Source organism: Parambassis ranga, chromosome 18 (assembly GCF_900634625.1).
Source record: "Parambassis ranga chromosome 18, fParRan2.1, whole genome shotgun sequence".
In the NCBI taxonomy this organism is placed as follows: domain Eukaryota; kingdom Metazoa; phylum Chordata; class Actinopteri; family Ambassidae; genus Parambassis; species Parambassis ranga.
The window spans coordinates 13,023,252-13,049,780 of record NC_041038.1 but is presented as its reverse complement, the minus strand read 5'-3'; the positions used below and the strand labels follow the sequence as shown (position 1 = coordinate 13,049,780).

General features: G+C 49.2%; 1 protein-coding gene across 2 annotated transcripts in view; it reads right to left on the bottom strand.

Annotated features, from left to right (window-relative positions):
• Window positions 1-347: 347 nt before the first annotated feature.
• Window positions 348-26,529, bottom strand: part of pcbp4 (poly(rC) binding protein 4) — a 73,609-nt gene continuing 47,427 nt past the window's right edge. Inside the window, exons 6-15 of one of the 2 annotated variants that reach the window (XM_028429489.1) lie at window positions 23,626-23,742; window positions 20,206-20,337; window positions 19,517-19,645; window positions 16,353-16,427; window positions 14,959-15,030; window positions 12,330-12,371; window positions 12,166-12,244; window positions 11,997-12,052; window positions 6,632-6,801; window positions 348-3,453 (exon numbers count right to left, since the gene is read on the bottom strand). In XM_028429489.1, the coding sequence (XP_028285290.1) occupies window positions 3,021-3,453; window positions 6,632-6,801; window positions 11,997-12,052; window positions 12,166-12,244; window positions 12,330-12,371; window positions 14,959-15,030; window positions 16,353-16,427; window positions 19,517-19,645; window positions 20,206-20,337; window positions 23,626-23,742 (1,305 nt within the window). In that variant the 3' untranslated portion in view covers window positions 348-3,020. Of the gene's footprint in view, window positions 3,454-3,625; window positions 3,760-6,631; window positions 6,802-11,996; window positions 12,053-12,165; window positions 12,245-12,329; window positions 12,372-14,958; window positions 15,031-16,352; window positions 16,428-19,516; window positions 19,646-20,205; window positions 20,338-23,625; window positions 23,743-26,529 lie in introns of those variants that run through there. The other variant, XM_028429491.1, reaches the window with a different exon arrangement.

The window sequence follows — 26,529 nt, the reverse complement described above, 5'->3', positions numbered from 1 at the left end:
AACACTTTCACATCAGCTTCATATCTCAGCACTGGGAATTAGATTATATCTATACATATGGAGGACGACCCCACAGCGCCTAGACCCCGTCCACACTGGGGAAATCAATCCGGCTAGAGCAGGATTCGGGCCGTATCTGGATATATCTGGATTGATCTCAGTAAACCTCTCGGAGGTGGATCTAGCTGGATCGGCTTACATCTGGCTCAGGTCTGAACGCAAATGCAGCTAGCAAGTCCCGCTAGCGACGTCATACTTCTGGTTCACGGGGACAGTGTCTGGGTCGCGTACAAAAGTCGTATGTAAACAACCGTCGGACTACGACAGCTTTGCCCCGAGTTTATTTTCCACAGGGCTACAAAGGAACAAACTGCTTTAGAACCGAAACAAATTAAAGAACGAGCGACGACAAAAAAAAATGCATGAACGGACTCGGATATTACGAGGCGCCACCTAGTGGTTTGGAGGACAACAAATAAGCCGGGTTAGGCTGGATCGAGTGTGGACAGGTGTGATAGCCAGATTTGACAATAGGTCTGAACGTATCCAGCTTAAAGGTGATCTGGATTTAATCCTACTCCAGCTGGACTGACTGTCTCCAGTGTGAGCGGGGTGAACTGCAGCTAGTTTTGGTGCAGGCTCTGCTGATCGTTGGGATCATTTAAAATAATCAATCGATCATAATTAATAGCTTCAAGTTGCATGAATAATTGACTGATGTTTAAATGTATGATCAGGAAGTCCTGGTTCGTCACCTCGCAGCACAAACTGTGACGGATGACTCTCTTATCTCAGCATGTCTCTGATCAGTCTGCCACCAGCTGACGGTTATTGATGAGCTGCACTTCTGATCACGGCTTTCAAAACATCAAGTTAAACACACAGTAACTAAATCAGATTTCAGGCGGGAGGCGGTCGCTCATCGTTCATTCGAGTTCTGTGGAGGCTGAAAGCAGAGCAGTGTGTGTGTGTGTGTGTGTGTGTGTGTGGTGGAATATCCAGTTTGAGCTCACATGTGAAAACACTAAACTTCTAACAGAAACATCTGGTTATTAGCGTACAGTAATAATTATCTTTACACACCTAATAAAATTAAAAAACCGATAAAGTACAGTTTACAGTATTTACCTGCAGCCATGTTGGAAAACAAATCTATAAGTGTAATACTCATTGAATAAGTTAAAAAATAATTTAAACACATTTAAAAACAGAAACTATACAACAGAGAGGAGGAAGCAGAGAGAATGTACAAGTCGACATCATCGTATAGAAAAGCCGAGTGCTTCAGCTCAGTGTTAGTGACCAGTGATAGAAACTCTGAGGGAGTAAGAGTCCAGAAATATGCGAGTATACAACAGGACGGAGCGGATCAGTCTCTATGGCTTTTACAGGCTTTAGCGGCCCAAACGACCTCCAACACGAGAAACTCTGAGCGCCCAGCTGCTGCAACTGAAGCGGGCGGAGTGGGACGGCTGGAAGATGGCGATGGAAACATCAGACTAATGGATGTGTCTCTGCATGCGGCGCTGCTTCGGCTGCTTCCTGTTCTCACTGCAGAGCTCATGCAGCCAATCAGACGAGCCGAGACTCGGCCAAACTGGCGCTCTAACGTGAGAGGATGTGAACCGGACAGAGCGTCCACATGTGACGGCCTGGTGTGAGACATGGAAACATCGGGCGTCTGTCTGAGGGGACCGTGCAGCTCTGCCTGCGGGGCTGTCTGTCTGAGACAGAGGGACGTCACTGACCCTGAGAGGTTTATTAAAACATGGCGGTCCGTTAGAAAGCTGCTGTACAGGATTGTCATATTTTCCAAACCCTCCGTGCTCCGTGCTGATGATCGGGACCACGGTCCTCCTCACGCCTCTTTAAAAGCTTTGATGAATGGGATGTTTGACTAAAGATGTGGAAGCAGGAAGGTGGACGTCCTCTGTCTGCTTCATATCTCAGACAGACATCCAGCTCTGTTCGCAGGGTTTTCCAGCAGCTCGGGGTCCAGGCTGGTCTGCAGACTGGGGAGTAAGCAGAAGACAGCATGGACACGGAGCGGGCGACTGTCAGACCCCTCAGGACCGTCCACACCAAGAATGACGGCTATTAATAAATGTTATAAATGAAGTGTCAGGAACACTTTCGCAGCCAGACAGCCAATCAGAACACTTCATATCCAGTCAAATACTGGACACACCTCCCTTCAGCCTGAAGCTCTAAAAGCTCCAGAGATGAATAAACACAGACTCATCTGGACAAACCAGAGGGGTGCTGGGAAAATATAGCTATAGCAACATCAGAACCTCAGCCCATCTGTGAAGCATGGTGGTGGTAGTGTCATGGTCTGGGCTGCATCTGGTCCAGGTCAGCTGGTCAGCACCGATCAATCGATTGGCTGCGGTTTGTACTGCAGGTTCACACACTGTGATCACTTCTGTCGACTCTCAGGACATCAGCTGATGTTCTGGATCACATTCTAGAAAGTTCTACAGGACCCTGCAGCAGCCCTGTGTCTGCGTACGGAGATGTGGAGTCGGGTGTAGCTGGTGCTGACTGACAGCCTGTGAATCCACACAGATATCTGGATGTTTGAACATGTCCAGTCCTTGGAGGAACCATCTTTGACATCTGTGCTCCAGATGCTCGGCAGCATGGTGTAACAGACCACCTGAACTCATTACTGCCCCCTTGTGGTATTGCACGCTAATTACCCGAACAGAAGGCTCCTCGGGGCTCCTGGAGTCACTACGAAAACAGAACAACATGGATGCTAACTGTGGTTCTGGTGTCTTTACAGTGAGGCTTCTTGGTGTGGCCGGTCCTTTGTTGTCATGTTTAAACCTCAAAAAAAAAACCTGGCTGCTGCTGCACATGGCCGCGATGTTTAACATGTTCCAACTGTCCCACTTTTATAATCGAAGGAGAGAATAACAGACGGAGAGGCAGAGAGAGGTGAGAGAGTGCAAGAAGTGGAACAGAATGTGCCCCCGTTAACACCAGCCAGGAGCTACCTCAGAGATCCTGTGTCATCAGTACGGCGCAAACTTCTGCCTCTCCGGCTTCTTCATCCCGTTGGCTGAGGATGAGATCTTGGCCGTGTAGGAGGCCAGGGCCGCCGCTGCGTGGGCTGGAACAGGAACAGCTGTCGCCGCCGTCTGCACCGAGCCCGGCAACATGGGGGCTCCGATCGCCGCCGCCGCCGCCGCTGCTGCTGCTGCTGAGGCGGGAGGGGTGGAGAGTGCCAGGTAGGGGATGGATTTTACTCCCAGGAGGCTGGAGAGGGGGAGGGCGTAGGGGGCGCCCAGGATTGGAGCGTGGGGCAGTGCGGCACCCATCGCTGCCAGGGGGGAGGAGGAGGAGGACGAGGCAGAGGCAGGGGGGGCAGGCTGGGTGAAGCTCATGGTCAGGTCAACAGGAGACGGCATGGAGGAGGACTGGGCGGTGGATTTGGCGGTCTCTAAACTGGAGGAGGGGAGGGACAGGGGTGAGGTGGAGGGAGGGGAGGGGACGGAGGGTGGAGGGAGGGGAGGAGACGGGTTGGGGGGGAGGGAGGGTTGGATGGAGAAGGGTTAGAGGGTTAAATAAAAGACATGTTAAAAAAATCATAAAGAAAATGAAAGAAAAACAAAGAGGAGTCTTTGGAGAGAAAAATGAAACAAACTGAAATCAGAGGACAGGTGTGTCTCTGCAACAGATCACTGTAGGAGGGTTCGCTGCACAGATGGGGGGTGTGCTGTATAAGTCGGGGTGATGGCTTGGGGGGAGGGGCTTAGGGAGGAGGGAACAGAACCATCACAGACACATTAGCATGACGCTTCAGCAGGAAGGAGGCAGCTTCACAAACAGCATGCTGAAGAGAACAGGTTAAAGCTCCACTGTACGTGCACGTTAGCATCTGTGCTAACGCTCACTGTGTGTGTGTGTGCGTGCACGTTAGCATCTGTGCTAACGCTCACTGTATGTGTGTGTGCACATTAGCATCTGTGCTAGCGCTCACTGTATGTGTGTGTGCACATTAGCATCTGTGCTAGCGCTCACTGTATGTGTGTGTGTGCATGTTGGCATCTGTGCTAGCGCTCACTGTATGTGTGTGTGTGCACGTTAGCATCTGTGCTAACGCTCACTGTATGTGTGTGCACATTAGCATCTGTGCTAGCGCTCACTGTATGTGTGTGTGTGCATGTTAGCATCTGTGCTAACGCTCACTGTGTGTGTGTGTGTGTGTGTGTGCACGTTAGCATCTGTGCTAACGCTCACTGTATGTGTGTGTGCATGTTAGCATCTGTGCTAACGCTCACTGTATGTGTGTGTGTGTGTGCATGTTAGCGTCTGTGCTAACACTCACTGTGTGTGTGTGTGCATGTCTGTCAGATATCATCATCCTGACAAAGTCAGAGCAGCAACTACACAGACAGAGAAATAAGGGGTTAAAAGTACAGTAAATAGACAACTAGTAAATATTAGACGCTCATATAATGTACATTCATTCTGTATAAATCACATAGAGTGATAAAAATCTATTCTTGTACGAGGACAGGTTGGAGTTTTTGGTGATTCACTTTGTTGAGTACTCAGTTCTGAGTTAGCATCTCCTGTTTCCCCTCCACAAACAGCCAATGGGATTTCCCCATGGTGTTTTAGATCACAGGGTTAATTCCAATAAGTGGAATGATCGTGAATGTTCAATAGGAACCCAGATGCCTGCTGTTTCCTGTCTGAATACACAGGTCACATCCTTTAAATAACGTCCACACAAAGCGGCTGCAGCTCTGAACACAACAATCCTTTTCATCTGATCTGTGTTTCCATAGAAACGAAGAATCTGAATTCTCCATCTGTGTTTGTTTAAAGGTTAGGTGTGTGTATGGGTGGGCAAAAACATATCCCGATGTTATCATGATAAAATCACGATTTTACCATGAACTGTTTTTACTTTAAGACAAACAAGATTCTGATCAATACAACTAAACTACTGCACATGCTTGATTGACATTTTCTGCAGTAATATGGACATTTATTATTATTATTTATTATTTATTTATTGTGTCTTACTGTGGCTCTGAAAGAACCACCTGTACAAGACAATAGGACCAACGCTATATCACAGTGTATTTGATATTCCCACCCTCTGTCCTGACCCTGAAGAAGCAGCTCTGCAGTAAACTGATCCTTTCCTCAAAGGTCTATATATGATGTCAGAGCTAACACCTTCACAGCATCAGCGCTCAGGCCTGTAAACACTGGTGGCTCGGTGGCGGCCATCTTTGCTGCCTCAGAATGGAAACACGTGCTGCATCCTGTAGCTTTTCGCCTTTGTGTGTTTGAGTCTGACAGGTTTCCTAATTGCACATGAAGGTCCACAGGGAGCGCGCTCACAGGCATGAATAATCAACCGCAGATAAAAGGAGTCACATCAGAGGGGTCAACCTCCATTTGTCACAAACACACAGGCGTGCAGAGCGGCGCGGCGCAGAGCGGCGCGCCGCAGAGCGGCGCGGCGCAGAGCGGCGTGGCTGTCAGCAGCACGTCACCGTCAGCACGCTCACACTGATGGGATCAGATGATGTGAGGCAGTTTGGTTCTGTTGGTCTGCACCCAAACAGAAATGAGGTCTTTAGTGGTCACATGGCCGAGGTCACAACCTGACTGGACAGCTCTGATGATGAGCAACGAGCTGTGACATCACTTCCTGTGTATGGTGCTTGTTGAGTTCAACCAAATCTAATACAGTGGTCCCTCGTTAATGGTGAAACCAAAGCTGGACGCATTCTGCACTGTACACACTGCACGGAGGAGACCGACTGACGATGGTCTACAGCCAATCAGGACGCAGAACACAATGTGCTGTAAAAAAGCATGCAATAAATATCAGTGGATCTGCGAGGCAGCGGAATGTGAAGAGCTGCTGTCCTTCAGCCAGTGAGCGGCGTGACCGCGAGGAGACGTAGAGATCACTTCCTCTTTCTGTAACTGATTAGAAATGGAAAAGAGTGAATCTGTCTCTGTTCTCCAGCATCAGTCTGTCCCCTCTCTGACCTGTGTGTGTGTGTCTGTGTGTGTGTGTGTGTCCGACCTATCCTCCACCGCTGTCAGCAGCAGGATGAGTGGTAAGTGAAATATCAATTTCATCCAGAGTCCAATCACGAATTTACATATTCATGCTGCTGGTATTAAAGTGTGTGTGTGTGTGTGTGTGTGTGTGTGTGTGTGTGTGGACCAGCCTCTTTAGTGTGAGGTGATGCTCCTGGAGATATTCTTCATGAAGCTGCTGTGATGCTCCACTCTAATGTTTGCTAACGTCAGATATCTGCACAGCTAGCAGCAAAATTAGCATCACAAAGATGAGTTAGCAACGTTTGTTTTAGCATTAGCTTCTAAATCTAGTCACAGTGAGCTGGTGACACTCGGACAGTCTGCAGCAACCTGAACCTGCTCCTGATGGGCTGGTCCCACTGCTGAAGGGGCGGGGCAGAGGCGGAGACCATGTGATACAGGAACAGGAAGTGACTGTGCAGTAACCCGTCCTGATTTTTGAAACTGACTTGTGAACATGATAAGACCAGAGGTCAGAGATAGAGGAGTGTCCTCCATCTGGTTTTTGGGTGGGGTCCCTGGCTGCTGCTGCACATGTGATACTCACCATGAGGTGATCAGGTACTGAGCCAGGTTGATGGCTATCGGCGTCCCGGTGATGGTGACGTGTCGGTCGCTGGTGCTGTCCAGCTGACTGCCGATCTTGATCTGAGCGCCCGATACCTGCCGGATCTCATTAATCTTGGTGCCCTGACGACCGATGATGGAGCCAATCAGCTGTGAGGAGCAGGAGACGGGCAGGATTAGGATGTGGAGACGCATGCTGCCTGTGTGATGAGCGGTGTGTGTGACACTCCTCTGAGTGATACTGAGTGTGTGTGTGTGTGTGCGGACATCTGTTCCAGCTGAGCAGCTGTTTCCAGCAGCTGGAATAACTACAGAGAACAGAGCAGGAGTCCGTCCATCATGAGGATGAGCAGCAGTGTCAGGACTCATCTCTGTGTTTCTAAGTTTCCTCCTGCTGGGCTGTAGGTGATGTCTTCAGCACTCTGTGTGTAAAGAACCTTAAGTTGTCTGAACATGTTGTACAAATAAAGTTTGATATTCAAATTATTCTGGAGCTCCCCTGACTGCTGAATAAAAATGGCTGACAGACGCAGTGTGGCTGAAGTCTTAGAAAGTCCTGTGAGTGCATCATCACACACACACTGTTTCCTGCTGATGTCAGACCCTGCTGTCCTCCGGCTGAGCGCCGCTGTCTCTGCTCGCCGCTCTTTCAGCCATCTTGTTATCTGCTGCTGTCCACCAGCAGTGTGGAGCACCAACAGGTGCTGAACTCTGACTCATCCGCCTGCCAGGAGCTCAGCGAGCGTCAGCCAGCAGCAGCTATACTGGTCCCAGAGGGGGTTTTAGTCAGGCAGTGTGTCAGAGCAACAACACAGCGACAGTTGCCGTGTCACTGTGGACAATAAGTGCGTCTCATTAGGGTCCTTTCTGAGGGGTAAATACGAGGCGCTGCGTCTCCTCGGTGTCAGAGCTGAAGGTAAGGAATGAGAGGCCGCCTATCACTGCAGGAGTCTGCCGAAACTCACAGCACAAGCGTTCCACACTCAGGCTTAATTCAAATACTGCACATCTGATGTTAGCCGGGTACTACAAACACCAGGTTCCCAAGAAAACAAAGCCACGTTGAACTCTTGCCTCTTAAATCCTCAGTCAGATCAGAAACTCACGGTGTGACCCGCTGCACTCACACACACACTTCCTGAGTGCGTCATGTCGCACACAAAGATGGATGAATACATCAGCAGTGTGTGGTCCCCGAGAAGAGTCAACAGCTAATGAATGCTCAGCTCATTAACACACAATACTGATAAAGCTCCGTCACCTCAGAGGGAGGTCATGAACAGATACCTCTGGAACATACAGATTTGAAATCCTTCTCATGTAAATAACACTTCTGAACATGCTCCTTTCATTAGGAAACAAAGAACAATCTTTCCTAAAACGTCCTGCTTTAAGCTCTGGGATGACTGAGAATCATCGGGCTCTGCTAAGAACTGATTCCATCGTCAGAATTCCTTCATTTAGTCTTTATGAAACAGAAGACGGTAAATATTTGAAAAAGAACGACTGATTTTCACAGACGGGAACATTTTGTCTCCAACTGTCCATGGACCACGTCTATATTTTACTGAAGGACACACTCAGTGTTCGTCCCTGTTACAGCCTCTCTGCACGCCGCGCTGTCTCATCTCCACAAATTATCTGACCAACCAGCTCTGAGCTATTCCTGGCAGCAGCTCACATAAGTGTGTGTGTGTGACACTGTGGAGACAAACTGCCAGCTGACAACAACCAGCTCAGGAACTGTTTGTGTGACATCCCCCTCTAACCACAGCCCGACCTCTCAGTGCATCATGGGAGTCCTCCTGTGAGTCGTCACACTGACGGCGTGCACTCCTGAAGCATCACTGGTCATACATGTGTCCAGGACACCATGTCCAGCAGAGACAATAAAAGGAATGTTTACAAGAACATGGTCGTCTATAATATCAATAATCATCAGAGAAGTTTATACAGGAAGTTAGCATCTCAAACAGCCAATCAGAGTCCTCCATTGTCTTTCGGATTATTACATAAAAGCAATAAAGTTAATGATCCTCACAGGTGTAGCTCAGCAGGATCATCTTCACTAATGAACTCCACCTCATGATGTCAGAAGCCTAAATATGATCACCACAAGCTAACAGGAAGTGCTAACATGCTAACATTCAACACACACTGAGGGGACAGGAAGTGCTAACGTGCTAACATTCAACACACCCTGAGGGGACAGGAAGTGCTAACATGCTAACATTCAACACACTGAGGGGACAGGAAGTGCTAACATGCTAACATTCAACACACTGAGGGGACAGGAAGAGCTAACATGCTAACATTCAACACACTGAGGGGACAGGAAGTGCTAACATGCTAACATTCAACACACTGAGGGGACAGGAAGTGCTAACATGCTAACATTCAACACACACACTGAGGGGACAGGAAGAGCTAACGTGCTAACATTCAGAACACACACTGAGGGGACAGGAAGTGCTAACATGCTAACATTCAACACACACACTGAGGGGACAGGAAGAGCTAACGTGCTAACATTCAGAACACACACTGAGGGGACAGGAAGTGCTAACATGCTAACATTCAACACACACACTGAGGGGACAGGAAGAGCTAACATGCTAACATTCAGAACACACACTGAGGGGACAGGAAGTGCTAACATGCTAACATTCAACACACACAGTGAGGGGACAGGAAGTGCTAACATGCTAACATTCAACACACACTGAGGGGACAGGAAGAGCTAACATGCTAACATTCAACACACACACTGAGGGGACAGGAAGTGCTAACATGCTAACATTCAGAACACACACTGAGGGGACAGGAAGTGCTAACATGCTAACAGGTTTCTGGGATTCAAGGCTCAGTCCTGCAGTCTATTAAATGATTATAGTGCATTACAGTATGATGCACAGCTAAATCTGTCTGAAGGGTTCATTTCTCAGTGCTGCAGGTTGCAGCGTGACCTGTCAGCTGCAGCTCTGCTCTCAGTGACTGGATGCTCTGCTCGGAGTGCAGAGGGGCTGCAGCTGTGACTCCTCTGTTACTCTGTGGTAAAGGTAAATGGGACTGTCACGTCCCAGCAGCTTGTAATCACTGTTGTGTCTCACATCTGTTCTGTGGGGTCGACGTCAGAGCGGCCCTCCGGCTCAGATCAGCGCTCTCTGCTGCCAACTAATTAATTAATCAGCCTTAAACCACTAAACCAAAAAATCGTTTCAGCCGTGAACAAAAGTGGCTTAAAGGAACGGCCCTGAGTGGGACCACGAGCCTCAGCTTTCACACCTCCTCCAAGGTTGTGTCAGAGACGCTGGGTGAAAATCAGCAGAGGAGGAAGAGGACGGGGCCTTGGACTATTTTTGGGTTACTCCCTGCTGCCCCTGTAATTCAGAGGTTTACTGAAGGAGAGGGAGGCTGGTAAACCTCTGACTGTGAGCTGCAGGGTGTCATTAAGCTGCCCTGCTCACTGACACATTCACATACAAACAAACAGCTCTGCTCTCTCAGTGTGAGCCGTTTCCCTGTGTGAGCTGGCACATGCTAACGTCGCTCGGAGGCCGTGAAGCTGCAGCTTCATTTATACGTGCGAGGTGGCAGCACCTGTGGAGGCGTTGATTATCCTGTCAGAGCAGAGACGCAGAGTTTCTCTGTCTGTCCTCCCATGCTTAAAGATGCCAAGATGGGGTAAACATAAACATCAGAGGAGGCCTCAGTCTACGGCGCATCCAGCCTGGCTCTCACTGCGTTAGTTCAGAATGCTGGTTACTGATGCTTCTATGGTAACCAAACATCTCGTTCATTCGGCCCCGGGCACCGTTTCTGTTTTATTTATTTTCCTGCCCGCCTCAGCTCCACTCGTGCTCCCCCTCCTGCCAACATGGCGGCGGTCAGAGCGTCCTGGAGCAGCTCTTCAGAAACTGGTGGCTTCAAGGAAGCTTCACCATTTACTGTCAATGGTTTTAAAGAGGAAATGAAACGCTAACTGTGGTTAGCATGATGTAAAGATGAATTGTCCCTCAGGTTTAACTGTGAAGCAGGATCCAAATAATCCGATTTATTTCCACATCTTTCAGCATCTATACCTCCATCTTGTCCCAGCAGAGGTGGTGACATCACTGGGTTGGTTGGTGTGGAAGTCTGACAGCTAGCATTAGCTAACCAGCAGTGACAGCTTTAACAATGAGTACCAAGCTAAGTGATACAAAGGAGGTCAGGTTCGTACTGACGCTGGATGTAGTGATGAATTTTTCACTTGTCCTTATTTTCTAGATGGATAATCCATATTTTATTCATGCTAACTGCAGCCAGTGTTTCATTTCCCCCCTCTGAGCTGGCTCAGCACCCCCCCCCCCCCCCTGCATTTTTGATTCACCTGAACATGCACAGTGTGCATGAAGTTCTGCAGGAACACAAAAACCTCCTCCAGGTTTCACCTGAGGGGCTCCTGCCTTTACCAAACTGCTAATACAGGGACCAGCAGCAGCGCAGGCGTCATGGAGCACTTCATCCAGCCTGCCTCAAACCTCAGTGATCGATAATCACCCTCCAAACATGAACACATTCATACGACAAAAACACCATGTGCTCACAGATGTCCGAGCACTTATTCACACTGCCACAGGAGGGCGCAATGCCACATAAACACTGTTTCAGCTTCATTAGTGCGACCAGACACACACACACACACACACACACACACACACACACACACACGATGTGTGGGCTCCTACAGAAAGACATAAACAGCTGTGTAATCACTGACCTGCAGCTGACTGTGTCTTCAAACAGCTGAGCTCAGTCACTGCCTGTGATGGATGCACGAGGACGAGGGGGGGGGGGGCTGTCATATGAGCAAAGAGGTCACGGCTCTGACCTCACAACAGTCAACACGTCCATCAAATGTCACGTGTCCTTGAGCACGACACTGAACTGCTCACTGAGCGCCTCACAGCCCAGAAGGCTTCAGAGTGAGGGGACATGACAGAGGCTGAAGCTCGGGATGCAGCTGCGCCTGATTATTGTCGTTATATTGTGCAGTCTGTGAACTGTCACATGTCATATGTACCATTGGATTGTGTGCTGGTGGAAGCTGACATGTTTTCCTGAGTTGCTGCCGGGCTCGGTCAGGACACACAGGTCTGTTCTGGCTGAATAAGGGTTAAACAAAGATGTTAGCTGCTCTGCAGGGCCGCAGGAGGACACACTGTGTGTGTGTGTGTGTGGAGGAGCAGGACTTTGTGTCTGATGTAAAGTGGCTTTAAATTCTGGACTGTTTCCAGAGCGCCCCCTGTGGAAAGGCTCAGGCGTGTGTTGTCATGTGTCATCGTCTGTTGTCTGTGACTCACGTCGTTTGGAATGAGGAGCTCCTGAGACGTAGTTTGAGAGCTGGCCTCCACCCCTCCTGAGACAGAGAGAGAGAGGGAGGGATTGATTGTTGATTGATTGGGAAGCAGGAATTACATTTACACAAATGAAACACATGATTCACGACGACACAGCTGTGTGTGTGTGTACCTGGTAGAACCTGTGCAGCTGAGTGGCTGATGGGGGCCAGGCCCTGCTGCTGCATGGAGAGCTGGTGCAGCTTTGCTAACTGAGAGGTGACAACAGATCCATTAATGAGCTGCTGAAAACAAACCGAACGATCTGCCGTGCTGCTCGTCATGCAGACGTCTTACCTCTGAATGTGGAATGCCGTAGTGGCTCTGCACCGCGTACGTCTGCAACACACAAACACACAAACACACAAACACTCGTTACAGTCTATGATGCTTGTGGGTTCGGCCACTTCACCAACAGTACACACACACAGAGCTGAAAAGAGCTGCTGTCCCCTTTTATCTCAGAGATCTCAGACCAGCTTCCCAAACTGAACTTCAAAGAGAAGGAGAACATCCAGAGGCGAAGGAAGACGGGCTGGGAGCAGTGTGTGTGTGTGTGTGTGTGGAGGGACAGGATGGTGTGTGTGCATGGAAAAGACTCCCTGAGGTTCAGCACACCTTATATAACAGAGCTGCTGAACTCCTGATGTTAGTGCAGGGATGCAGAGGAACAGCAGCTCCACAGACCTGTGTGTGTGTGTGTGTCTTACAGGGACGACACAAAACCTGAACCTCCTGAAGTGGATTTTCACAGGTCAGGTGACATTACTCCAAACACCCATGTGTGTCTTTCTGTAAAAATCTAAAAGTCCTGTCCTCCTCAGCAGCCAGCAGGACGCCATGATGGAGTCACTGTGAGCAGCAGTCACATGACCAACACTCAGAGAGTCTGTCTGACCTGCAGCTGATCTCTGTCTGAACACCTGAGTGATTCTAAACACACACAGACACACACACACTCTGACTGGAAATTCTTTGAAAACATGATGGTGGTCAGTTCTGAATTCAGTCTCTGCTACAATCATAACTGAAGTGACTGTGTTTAAACTGGATTAATTAAGGGCTGGATAAAAAGAGTGGCTGACTGACACACACACACACACACACAGACACACAGACACAGACACACACACACAGACACAGACACACAGACACACACAGACACACACACACACAGACACACAGACACAGACAGACACAGACAGACACACAGACACACACACACACACACACACACACACACACACACACACACAGACACACACACACAGACACACAGACACAGACAGACACAGACAGACACACAGACACACACACACACAGACAGACACACAGACACACACACACACAGACACACACACACAGACACACACAGACACACAGACACACACAGACACAGACAGACACACACACACACACACACACACACAGACACACACACACTCACAGACACACACACACACACAGACACACAGACAGACACACACACACACACACACACACACACACAGACACAGACACACACAGACAGACACACACACAGAGACACACACAGACACACACACACAGACACACACACACAGACACACACACACACAGACACACAGACACACAGACACACACAGACAGACACACACACAGAGACACACACAGACACACACAGAGACACACACAGACACACACAGACAGACACACACACACAGACAGACACACACACACACACAGACAGACACACACACAGACACACACACACACACAGACACAGACAGACACACAGACAGACACACAGACACACACACACCACACAGACACACAAACACACACACACAAACACACACACACACAGACACACAGACAGACACACACACACAGACACACACACACACACAGACACACACACACACAGACACACAGACAGACACACACACACAGACACACACACCCTGCCAGTGTGATGGTGTAAAGTGTTTCTGTCTTTCTCTGTGTTCTAACCTGTCTGTCTGCTGCAAGTCTCTGAGGACCAACTGTTAATCTGCAGTGTGTCTGTCTGTGTGTGTGTGTGTGTGTCTGTCTGTCTGTGTCTGTGTGTGAGTGTCTGTCTGTGCGTGTCTGTTTGAGTGTGTGTCTGTGTGTGCGTGTCTGTCTGTGTGTGTCTGTGTGAGGTGCAGGGCCCTGAGTGTCAGTTAAAACACAGTAACAGGAGCTGATGGAGGCTCGGGACAGAGGAGGTGACAGGTGGACAGAGAACTCTGCACTGAGACAGTTTGACTTTGACTGTGCTGTGACTGCAGGTTGTAGACGAGCAGAGGAGACAGTGTCCACCACAGTGTTTGTTTTGTCTCATTGGAGATGTTAAATAAATAAAACCAGGTCTTTGATGCAGCAGAACTTGTTCTTTTTTAAGAAGCTAGTATAGATGGGACACTGGGCGGGACCGCTCCGCATCCCCCATCTCACTCCGAGCCGACCTGAAGGTGTTTGGTTTTGTGTTTCACTTCTTTCTGCTCTCGGTAAACTCGCAGCTCTGATTTGTTTGTTCAGTTTTCTTCACCGCTGTCTAAAATGAAATGAAAATGTTCTCCTGCTGCTCCAGCAGCTAGTCCTCCGTCACCCTGATCCCAGGCGGAGTGTGACGCTGCTTCATCCTGGAGGACTTTATAGTTTTTAGTTTACACAGTCAGTGTGTCCTTCATACAGAGGCTGATATAAACCATCAGCATGTATGAAATGATGGAACACCTGGAGAGTCCAGACCGTCCTGTCAGGCTGTAGGAAGGTTAAGGCAGGAAACCCCCCAAGAACCTGCGTCTTCTGCTACCGTCATCAGAACATATATATATATCATCATGCAGGTATAAATCAGCTTGAATTGTGAATGTGACCTTTGACCCCCTCGCCCCTCTGACCCCCAGGCGGCCATACTCACTTGCTGCAGGTCCACTCCTCCCTGTGCCACAGAGAACAGGGGGTGAGAGCCGAAGTCTGACGCCTCGAACACCTTCAGCCGACACAGAGACACAAGCAGAGTCAGTGCTGTCTCACACACAGAGACACACACACGGAGAGACACACACACAGACACAGACAGAGACACACACACACACACACACACACAGACATACACACACACAGACACAGACAGAGACACACACACAGAGACACAGACACACACACACACACACACAGACAGACAGACAGACACACACACACACACACAGACAGCGGACACCCCCCCGATGACGGCGCAGACTCCCGTCTTGTCACAGCCTGACGACGCGTGACCACATGACAAACTGGAGCGCCGAGGCTGAGCGCACACGGGAAGAACTTTTTTCAACCAATTAAGCATCCGTGAAAACTTCTCCGAGGTCAAAGTACAAAGGGAGACATGGATGCAGGGTTCTGGTACTTTGTTCTAATTGGAGGCAAACTGGGTCAGAGTGTTGGATCGTCCAAACCCTGCTGCAGTTTACCACGAAAGATCTGCACTGAAAGTTAACATTCTGTCGAACTGAAGGAAGTCTGTGAGAAGATCAGAAATACCCAGACAAACCCTGAGCTAACGCTAGCTGCTACATTTGACAGCAGCGAATCATCACAGACTGAAGCCTTCCTGTCTGTCCAGCATTCACACAGGCTGTGTTCACAGAGGGTTAACACTGCACAAATGATCAAACAGTGTTGTCATGCAGACACACCCAGTGTGTGTGTGTGTTGTACGCTGACTTTAGCAGAAGTACTGTGCATATCTGGTGTCACTGAATAAAACCAGAGGGTCTGAGAGCAGGTTCGAGTGATGCTTCCATCACAGCAAATTTTACAAAGTCTTCCAGTCACTAAACATTAATAATATAACTCAGACAGAGACTCTCTGAGTGTTGGTCATGTGACTCCATCATGGCGTCCTGCTGGCTGCTGAGGGGGACAGGATGTTTGTTGGAGTAAACTCTTTATGTTTGGAGGGTTTTTAACTCAGACATGTAGAGATGTGCTCAGATTTTCCTACAGGACTCACACATGATGCGTTCAGGTACTACCGGAAAGTTATTCACAGCTTTGTGTCCATGTTCCACTTTAACGGTTAGAGAGAAGTTTCTAAGTATTAAGAACATCGCAGCAGCTGCTCTGAACTCATTCAGCAAAGTTTATGTGTATTTTCAATCACATTCAAACTGCAAACTTCAGCAAATTCTCAAACAATAAATTATGTATTGACTCACGGATCCATCACCTCCTCGTCCATCCATCCACCTGTCCTCCCACAGCTCCTCCCCCCCTCTCTTTAACCACTCATTCCTTCAGTCCTGCTGACATGCTCACCTGGTTTCCTGCCAGCAGCACAGTCCCTGGGGTCGGGCTGGGTCGGTATGGAATAGTTGCTCCTTTCGGTGGAGACTAGAAAGATGGCAGCAAAGAAGAATAAAAAAGTCATTAAAGGTGAAGCACGTGGATAAAACACAGACTCTCTGAGTGAGACCCCCGTGGCTTCCTGGCTGTGTCCTGTTTGTACCGACATTTTGTGTTTTGGGGTAATTGAATTTCAGACAAGTAGAATAAAGTGGCTTGATAAGCTTAGAGTTTTTGACACACGCTGCATTCAAGGACCATGGGAAAGTTCAAAGTCTGACAGTTCCTTTCATGTGGTGAGACATTGTTGAGTATTTCTGAAGCTGGAAATCAGCCATGCTCTTTGCTGCTTTCTTTTGTCTTAGATGTCAGACTCTTCCTCCCAAAATAAATCAAAGGCTGATGTGATTGACTGTCAGCTGTCTGCCAGTGTTTCAGACCCGTGTGTGTGTGTTTGATGCAACAGGAGACTTCAAACAGACTCTTAACAGGCAGTGGTGGATTGGAGTTTCACTGCGTCATAAAACAAAGTTGCTGTGCTGGAGACTTTCTCTGCTGCTGCTGGGTTGGATGTTTGTCTGAATGAGTCGTGTGTGGTTGAAATGAAGAAACATCTTTGAGAGGTTTCCTACAAACATGGGTCAGGACCATTGACAGTAAAAACTATGGACAGAGCTTCCGTGACGTCACCCGTTTGTTTCTGAAGAGCCGTTTTGAGTCTCAGTGGGAGGTTCCGGGACGTTGATGACCGCCGCCATGTTGGCAGCGTCACGTCAACTAAAACTCCGAATATGGACAAAGAGGGGGAGCACGAGCGGGGTTTAGGGGGGCGGGCGATCGTGGAAGCAGGAAACTCACGCTGTGATACGTCAACTGTCTGTCACTCAAGCGGCAACGCCCATAATTATGCGTAATTTTAAGTCAGAATACCATTGAAACGAGTGAGTTGTAAAAAAATTCACCCCCCCTACAATTGACACTAGAAGAGAACCTATCATCTGAGACCAGAGTGGTTTTTTGTACCAGGCTGTAAACATGTTCTTTTCTGCTGTGAAGTCGGCCATTTTAACATGGGAGTCTATGGGAAATTACTCGCTTTTGGAGCCAACCCCCAGCTGTTGCAGCGTGAATTACAAGTTTTGACACTTCCGCATGGGCTTCAACTTTGAGCCCCGAAGGTTGCCGCTTGGTCAGGACGACTTTGTGTCATGTGAAATGAGGAGTCTCCCTGCACGTGTTCACATTTAACGTTTGCTCTCAGAGTGACCGTAAACGTAAACGTGAGGCTGTGTCGTATGTCAGGATGTGAAGCAGGCCGAGTTTGACACGGAGGTCTGACAGTATGGACTTACTTTTAGAGATAGCCTCTAGTGGACGCTGGAGGAACTGCAGTTTCTGATGCTTCCTTGTGAGGAGGAGTTTGTTAAAATACGACAAGCGAGAAATGCAAAATGGCAAGGTTATTCCAAGATGGCCGACGCCCTGCAGGAGGTGGAACTTGTTTCCAAAGGCATGTTTCCTGGAGTGAGGTCATACATCTGTGTACCGATTGTCATGGCCGTAGCTGTTACGCAGCTTATTACATTCTAGGGGGTGCTGTAGAGTCATTTGGCAAGTGGCAGTCACTGCACCATTTTTCGCGAGCTTGACCCGTGTGCCAAATTTGGTACGTTTTCGTGCACGTTCAGGGGCTCAAACCTGCGTCGAATGACACGGAAGAAAGAATAATTCCATGCATTTTATTAGAGCTCTCGCACATTTCATGCTCGGGCTCTATTAAACCATAATGTTCCCAAACAGGGAGCAAACCCGAGTGTCCTGCTAAAGAGCCTGCACATGTATGTGGTCGACGAGACCTTTCACAAACTAAAACAAACACAGAGGCTGATATAACGGACTTGTTCATGAATGGTCTGTAAAGATGGATTGGATTGTAGACTGCTTAATGTGCAGTGATGCTGCAGTATACAAACAGTATGTATAATGTTATCATTAATCTGAGTCCAGTAGTAAAAGTATGAATATGAAAATCAGAAATAATCAGATGAATATCCCCTACATGCCACCTGCAGTGCACACAGAGCAGGAAGCTGTTGATCATTCCTTTATCCTGCTGTAGTGTGGGTGCATTGTATCCCAGCATGCACTGGGTGAAGGTGAGGAGACAACAGAGGACCACGGCAGATCAAAAGATTTCTTATTGGAGATCAAACAGAGACGGGACTTCACCCTGACAGACAGCACCGGCACTTGAAAGTGAATTGGTTTAGCTACGGTCAGCGTTTTTATTTCCTTTCTTTCTTCCTCCTCCTCCTCTCTCTTCCCAGATTACAGCACTCAGAATACCAATGAGCCCCCGCAGCCTTTGATTCCATCGTCTAATCTCCAGGACCATGCTCATCCTAATGACTGCAGTCTGATTAATTATAATGCAATCCTGAATTATACATCTCACAGATTCCATTTGGAAGAAAACTGAGTGTGACATCATCACACTGTGGTGGCGTGGAATTAGCATCAGGTTGCATGAACATCAGGAAACATGCTCAGACTTCACTAATTATTAAGCGCAGAAGTTTGCTCAGGGACGGGGTGAGGAGGATGGAGGCGGTTGTCGTGGCAACTCAGATACAGATGAGCAGCATCACAACCTTGAACGTAGGACTGTGAGCAGCTGGATGTAACAAAGAAGACAGAGCGCTGGTGTGAAGGGATGGAGCGTGATCGGCAGCTCGCAGCCTCACCGCTTACTGAAAACATCCTTAATGAAAGTTTCTTCTCTGAAATACAGACACATCTGATCAGTGTCGATCCAACTGTTCATTAATTAAGACGAATCCTGTTCACAAACTCTGGTGACTCCACCATGTAGCCTCTGCTACCCGCCTTTACATGTTACTGCACAGGGATCACAGACCAATGGGAGCCGGAGCAGAGGAGTCATGTGACCTGGGAATGAATGCTGATTGTGCCCTTTCATACTGAAGACCAGCAGGGTCTTTAAACTTCATTGTAATGCTAATATGACGTTTGTATCATAATTTACTGTATCTGTGACTTCTCTCTCTCTCTCACACACACACACACACACACACACACACACACACACACACACACCCCGTCACTCTGGTACATACCTCTAGGATCACAGTGCAGATGAGTTTAACACACTGGATGATGGCGTCCTGGCTCCCTGATATCGTCACCTCTCTCTCTGTGGAGTTGGGAAGGAGGTCACCTGCGACCTGCACCTGGGCACCTGTCGTCTGTACGCACACACACACACACACACACACACACACACACACACACACACACACACACACACACACACACACACACACACACACACACACACACACACACACACACACACACACACACACACACACTGTGTTTCAGTGTGTAGCCTGGACATTTAAATGCATGTGGAGTGAACTCCCATTCACCTTCTTCAGGTCTCTGTTAGTTGACTCTGGTTGCTATGGAAACTGCCAGGCTAATGTGATTGGCCTTAAAAGAAGCAGTTCTCAAGGTATCGTTCACATTAAACAGATCCACCAACATGTTGTTGGTTATTCCACAGTGAGGACTGACCTTGGTGTGTGTCTTACACAGATTAATAGACAATCTGTTTAATCTTGAGTACTCTGACATTCTAGCAGGATCATTTTATGAGTAAATCCATAGTAGCAAAAACTAATAATATTTGATGCATTTCTTTTTTAAACTGAGCTCAACAGATTCATGTGCATCATCCATGTGAGATATGTCTGGACTGTGGACATATCTGACATGAAGACGATAAATGTGACTCGGTTCTCACCTCTCTGATCTCTTTGATCTTCGACCCGCCTTTGCCGATGAGGGAGCCGCACTGACTGGCCGGGATGACCAACCGCAGGGTGACGGGAGGTTTGCTGGTCACGGTGCCGTTTGCTACCAAAGCTGCCAGGTCCTGAGAGGAGGAGACAAAGAGGCGAGTTCAGAGTCCTGCACGGCAGCTGGTCTGTGTGGATCCGTGCCTCACTTTTCTTTTCATTGTTTGTTTAAGAGACGATATCAAAGAGATAAAAAGCAGCAGGTCAGAGGACGTGATGTGTATTTATAAATGAAAGGAGGAACGTGGCACTAAAATAGATCTGACATTGTTGTGCTGCAGTTTTGTTGGATTAGAGACTGAGACACTCATTTACAGAATAAATGAGAAACCACTGATCCACGGAGTCAAAGGTCATTTATTCAGACCTCACAGTTTGTATGAAGTTTCCAGCTGTACATAAAAGGTCCGTCTGCAGCCGTGTTACAGCTTCATGTGTGCAGACCAACACTGTTCCAAGAACGTTCAGCCACATCCTACTTTAGATCTGATATTCAGAGAAAAGCCAGAAAACGTCTATAAGCTGAAGCCATGGAGATCTGCTTCTGTTCTACGCCTGCCACACCGTGCTGCAGCGGGTTTGGCTGCAGGGAAGTGTTTAAGAGCGTGTCGCACGCTGAGAAATGAAATCCAGACAGCTGCTGCCTAAGTCTTAGTGATCCTAATGGAAGAAAACAAGATGGAAATAAAACGTGAGGAGGGGACAGATTTAGATTTGGGGCCAATGAGGGGATTTAAACATGATGAAATGAGTTGGAGAGAAGAATGTGAAAGAGATGCAGAGATGAAGGAAGAGTCCAGAGAGAAGTTAATGAGACTGAAAAATACAGATTATAAGAGACGGAGCACCATCAGGGATTAAATAATGACTGGAATCAGAGGGAGAGAGAGAGGAGACCCGTGTTTGGACCTGCACAATGTGTGTGTCTGCAGTTTATTCATCACACACAGACCGGAGAGCAAACAGGACGTGCTGCCGCCTGCAGCATCAGACTCAGAGCTGCTGCACAGACAGGAGGGAACGTTCTGCCCTGGACTCCTCCTCACCAGCCTCTTTCATTCATTTCTGCTTTGGATTTAATCACATTTAATCTGACTCTGTTCCGTCTGTGGATGTTTTTGATGAAGCCGAACTGGACGTGTTCTTAAAGAGACAATTCTTAGAATGAGGACGTTTCCCTTTGAGACAAAATCCTTTTAGAGAAGAGTCTGTAAAAGCTGCTGAGTGCAGAGTGAAGCAGAGATGGTGTATTCATAGGGACTGCATGACAAAAGTACATGGACACCATGTGCAGCTTTGTGAGGAAACACAGACGATGATGGTGATGTTTGCAGCGCTCTGTCCATTATGCCTGGAAGTGTTTCATCTTTAACTCATTTCATTGGTTTATATTCATACCTAAAATTTCATGATATGTTCATGACCCCTTTAAGTGGGCGGTGCAAACCGTCCTTTGCCTGTATTTGGAGTTCAGGTAGACTAGGACACGGCGACAGTCGGAGCCTCACATAAAGTTTTCTGTTGTGATGCAGGCGACATGTGCAGAGGTATCGATATGCACGTCTCAAAGGACGGAGATGTTCAGCTAGAGTATCACAGATCTGAAAGAATCAGAACTGAACGAGCTGCTGATGAAGAGATGTCCGGGCGCCATTAAAGAACGATGACAGAAAAGGAAGAAGAGAGAGAAACGTGTGGATGAATGAGGAGCGGGCTCAGAGGGAGGAGCAGAGGCCATTAAAGAAAGTGAGTCAGGAGGAAGAAGATCTCATCTGACATGAGGTTCATGGTTCTGTCTCCCTCCAGTTTATCTAGAAATTCAGATAAAAGAAATAGAGCAGACAAACACGCCTGACAACCGCCCTCACAAAACATCCTGTTAACACACGTGTTCCCTCACACAGCGTCATCAAAGCCTTCCTGTGTCAGAGCTGCCCGTCAATTCCTCTGATGGGAACACGCGAAAGGAGGAAGAGGGAGGAGGAGGAAGAGGAGGAGGAGGAGGAGGAGGAAGAGGAGGAGGGTAGAGGGAGGAGGAGGAGGACGAGGAGGAAGAGGAAGAGGAGGAGCAGGAGGAGGAGCAGGAGGAGGGTAGAGGGAGGAGGAGGAGGAGGAGGAGGAGGAGGAGGAGGAGGGTAGAGGGAGGAAGAGGAGGAGGAGGAGGAGGAGGAGGAGGAGGAGGAGGAGCAGGAGGAAGAGTGTTTTATTCAGACCACGTCCAGCTGACGGGCAGTCCAGACACGCCAGCACTGATATTTACACAGCAGACAGAGCGAGGCCCAGAGTCCGGCTCCACTAATTGATTGAAGCAAACGTATTAAGATCAGGTGATCAAGTGGTTAATTATTACCTGAGGTAATCAAAGTGAGAGGAGGACAGTGAAGATTAGAGGAGCAGCTGAAGGAGAGGAGGACAAGAGGAGGGGAGGAGGAGGAGGACAGGAGGAGGGGAGGAAGAGGAGGAGGGAGGACAGGAGGAGGAGGGAGGACAGGAAGAGGAGGAGGAGGACAAGAGGAGGACAAGAGGAGGAGGAGGAGGACAGGAGGAGGGGAGGAGGAGGAGGAGGAGGACAGGAGGAGGACAGGAGGAGGAGGAGGAGGGAGGACAGGAGGAGGAGGAGGAGGAGGAGGAGGAGGAGGAGGAGGAGGGAGGACAGGAGGAGGAGGAGGAGGAGGAGGAGGAGGACAGGAGGAGGAGGAGGAGGAGGAGGAGGACAGGAGGAGGACAAGAGGAGGAGGAGGAGGAGGACAGGAGGAGGAGGAGGAGGAGGGAGGACAGGAGGAGGAGGAGGACAGGAGGAGGGGAGGAAGAGGAGGAGGAGGAGGACAGGAGGAAGAGGAGGACAGGAGGAGGAGGAGGAGGGAGGACAGGAGGAGGAGGAGGAGGGAGGACAGGAGGAGGAGGAGGAGGAGGACAGGAGGAAGACAGGAGGAGGAGGAGGAGGACAGGAGGAGGAGGAGGACAGGAGGAGGAGGAGGACAGGAGGAGGAGGAGGAGGAGAACAGGAGGAGGAGGAGAGGAAAGGAGGAGCAGAAAGAGGAGAGCGTTATATATACAGCCGACACTTGTAGCATCAACCTCCCACATATATCTCACATGTAAAGAGTGTGTGTGTGAAATGTGTAAAAGAAAATATATATATTAAATATATGAATCTCCAAAATAGAAGTGACTATAGTTTAGTTTACTTTTACTGTCAGTCATTGTTGATGAAATGTGTGTGTGTGAGGTCAGACAATCCCATTAGACATATAATAAATGGCATCCTGCCAGAGAGCAGCGGTGGAGGAAGTAAAGGTTACACACTTCAGTCAGTGAGGCGTGTGTGTGTGTGTGTGTCTGTGTGTGTGTGTGTGTGTGTGTACCTCCTCCAGTTTGAACGTGATCATGGTGAAGGCTCTGAACACACAGTCTGTCGGCCCTGTGATGGTGATGATCCTCTCTGGACAGGAGCCCTCTGAGATGTTGATCCTCGCGCTGCTCTGTGGGTCCAGACCCAGATGGAAGGGGGGAGGTGGGGGAGGAGGGGGGTGTGGTAAAATCATATTTGGGATGAGACAAGAAGCAAGGGGGGAGGGGATGAGAGGATTATGAAAAGGAACGTCATGAAAGAGGGGAGAGGAGTGGAGGTGAGGCAGGGGGGGTGTTTGAGGTTAATGGAACAGAGGGAGGAGAGGGAGGAACGACAGAGGAGAGAGAAAACACATTAGTGGGGGAGGGACATGTGGACCACAGAGAAGAGGAGCAGAACACTTCACCACTGCTCCTCACTATGAAGGAGATTCACCTGTGATGCAGGAGGAGAAAGGGATTACAAGGAGGCTGGAAGAGGGAGGCGAGGGAGGGGAGGAGGGAGAGGGAGGAGAGGGAGGGGAGGAGAGGGAGGGGAGGAGGGAGAGGGAGGAGAGGAGGGAGAGGGAGGGAGGGGAGGGAGGAGGGAGAGGGAGGAGAGGGAGGGGAGGAGAGGGAGGGGAGGAGGGAGAGGGAGGAGAGGGAGGGGAGGAGAGGGAGGGGAGGAGGGAGAGGGAGGGGAGGAGAGGGAGGGGAGGAGGGAGAGGGAGGAGAGGGAGGGGAGGAGAGGGAGGGGAGGAGGGAGAGGGAGGAGAGGGAGGAGAGGGAGGGAGGAGAGGGAGGAGAGGGAGGGGAGGGAGAGGCAGGAGAGGGAGGAGAGGGAGGGAGGAGAGGGAGGAGAGGGAGGGGAGGAGAGGGAGGAGAGGGAGGGGAGGGAGAGGCAGGAGAGGAGGGAGAGGGAGGAGAGGGAGGCGAGGGAGGAGAGGGAGGAGAGGAGGGAGAGGGAGGAGAGGGAGGCGAGGGAGGGGAGGAGAGGGAGGAGAGGGAGGCAGGCAGACGAGAAGAGCTCTGTAGTAAATTGAAGTTTTCAGAAAAAGGGGGGGCAGAGGTGGAAGGAGACCAGAGGAGGAAATGAAAATATTAGGGGAGATCAGGGAGAGAGAGGAGGAGGAGGAGGAGGAGGAGGAGGAGGAGACAAAGAGGAGAGAGAGTGTTATTAAAGGGAGGAGGAGGAGGAGGAGGGTGAAGGGCCAGAAGAGAAGGACAGTGAGGAAGAGGAGAGAGAGACACGGTGGTGCAAAGATCTGAGGAGAGTGCAGTAATGACGCAAGAGGACGGGCGGAGTCAGCAGGAAACTGAGGTGTGAGTGGGTGGAGCTCAGCTTCAGGCTGGTTCCTGCTTCCTGTGTTAACGTGTCAGACACGTGACGAGGAGCCCCGCCTCCTGGTCGGGCTCTGATACTGCAGTATGCATCATAAGCCCCGCCCACCTCCATGTTAACATGGACATGAATCCAAACAACGGAATTCTCTTTGGTTTCTGTCACTAAACGATACCTCCCATCACTATAAGTTCAAACTGTAAATAAAGATGGACGACAAGAGAGGCCCACACATCGTATCGCCCCCTGCTGGCTGCCTGCAGTATAGCTCATAATCCAGATTACGGTTTTGTTGTTTATACTCTTAGTGCTGCCTGAAAAGAAGCGAGTGTCTCTGTATGCTGTGAAAGCACTGAGGTCTATCAGACACCACCACGCTTCATATATGTGACACACACAGGCTGACGTGTGTGTGTGTGTGTCATGTGTATAATGTGTGTGTTTCCTGTTGTTATGCCATATTATCCTCCATAGACTGCGCTCTGCTCTCATTGTTATGAAAATAGAACGAATATGCTCCCTTGGTGTGTGTGTGTCTGTGTCAGTGTGTGTGTGTCTGTGTGTGTGTCTGAGTGTGTGTGTGTGTGTGTCTGTGTGTGTGTGTGAGTGTGTGTGTGTGTGTGTGTGTGAGTGTGTGTGTGTGTGTGTGTGAGTGTGTGTGTGTGTGTCAGTGTGTGTGTGTCTGAGTGTGTGTGTGTCTGTGTGTGTGTCTGAGTGTGTGTGTGTGTCTGTGTGTGTGTGTGTGAGTGTGTGTGTGTGTGTGAGTGTGTGTGTGTGTGTGTGTCAGTGTGTGTGTGTCTGAGTGTGTGTGTGTCTGTGTGTGTCTGAGTGTGTGTGTGTGTGTCTGTGTGTGTGTGTGTGTGTCAGTGTGTGTGTGTGTGTCTGTGAGTGTGTGTGTGTCTGTGTGTGTGTGTGTGTCTGTGAGTGTGTGTGTCAGTGTGTGTGTGTGTGTGTGTCTGTGTGTGTGTGTGTGTCTGTGAGTGTGTGTGTGTCTGAGTGTGTGTGTGTGTGTCTGTGTGTGTGTCAGTGTGTGTGTGTGTCTGTGAGTGTGTGTGTGTCTGTGAGTGTGTGTGTGTCTGTGTGTGTGTGTGTGTCTGTGAGTGTGTCAGTGTGTGTGTGTGTGTGTGTCTGTGTGTGTGTGTGTGTGTCTGTGAGTGTGTGTGTGTCAGTGTGTGTGTGTGTCTGTGTGTGTGTCTGTGAGTGTGTGTGTGTCAGTGTGTGTGTCTGTGTGTGTGTCAGTGTGTGTGTCTGTGAGTGTGTGTGTGTCAGTGTGTGTGTGTGTGTGTGTGTCAGTGTGTGTGTCTGTGAGTGTGTGTGTGTCAGTGTGTGTGTGTGTGTGCTGGTAATAAAGCAATGATGGAATAATTCTCTCTCCCTCTTTATTGCCTCTATAATTCGCTCTCTCTCTTTCTTCATCCCTCTCTAACTACATGTACACTCTTCCTCCACCTCACCTTCATCCTCCCCTCCCTCCTTCATCTCCTCCCCCTCTTCCTCATCCCTCACCCTGCCATTATCCCCTTCCCTCCCTCCCTCCCTCCCTTTCATCTAATCACTATCATTAATTTATCGACAGCTCCTCCTCTGTCTGTGTCAC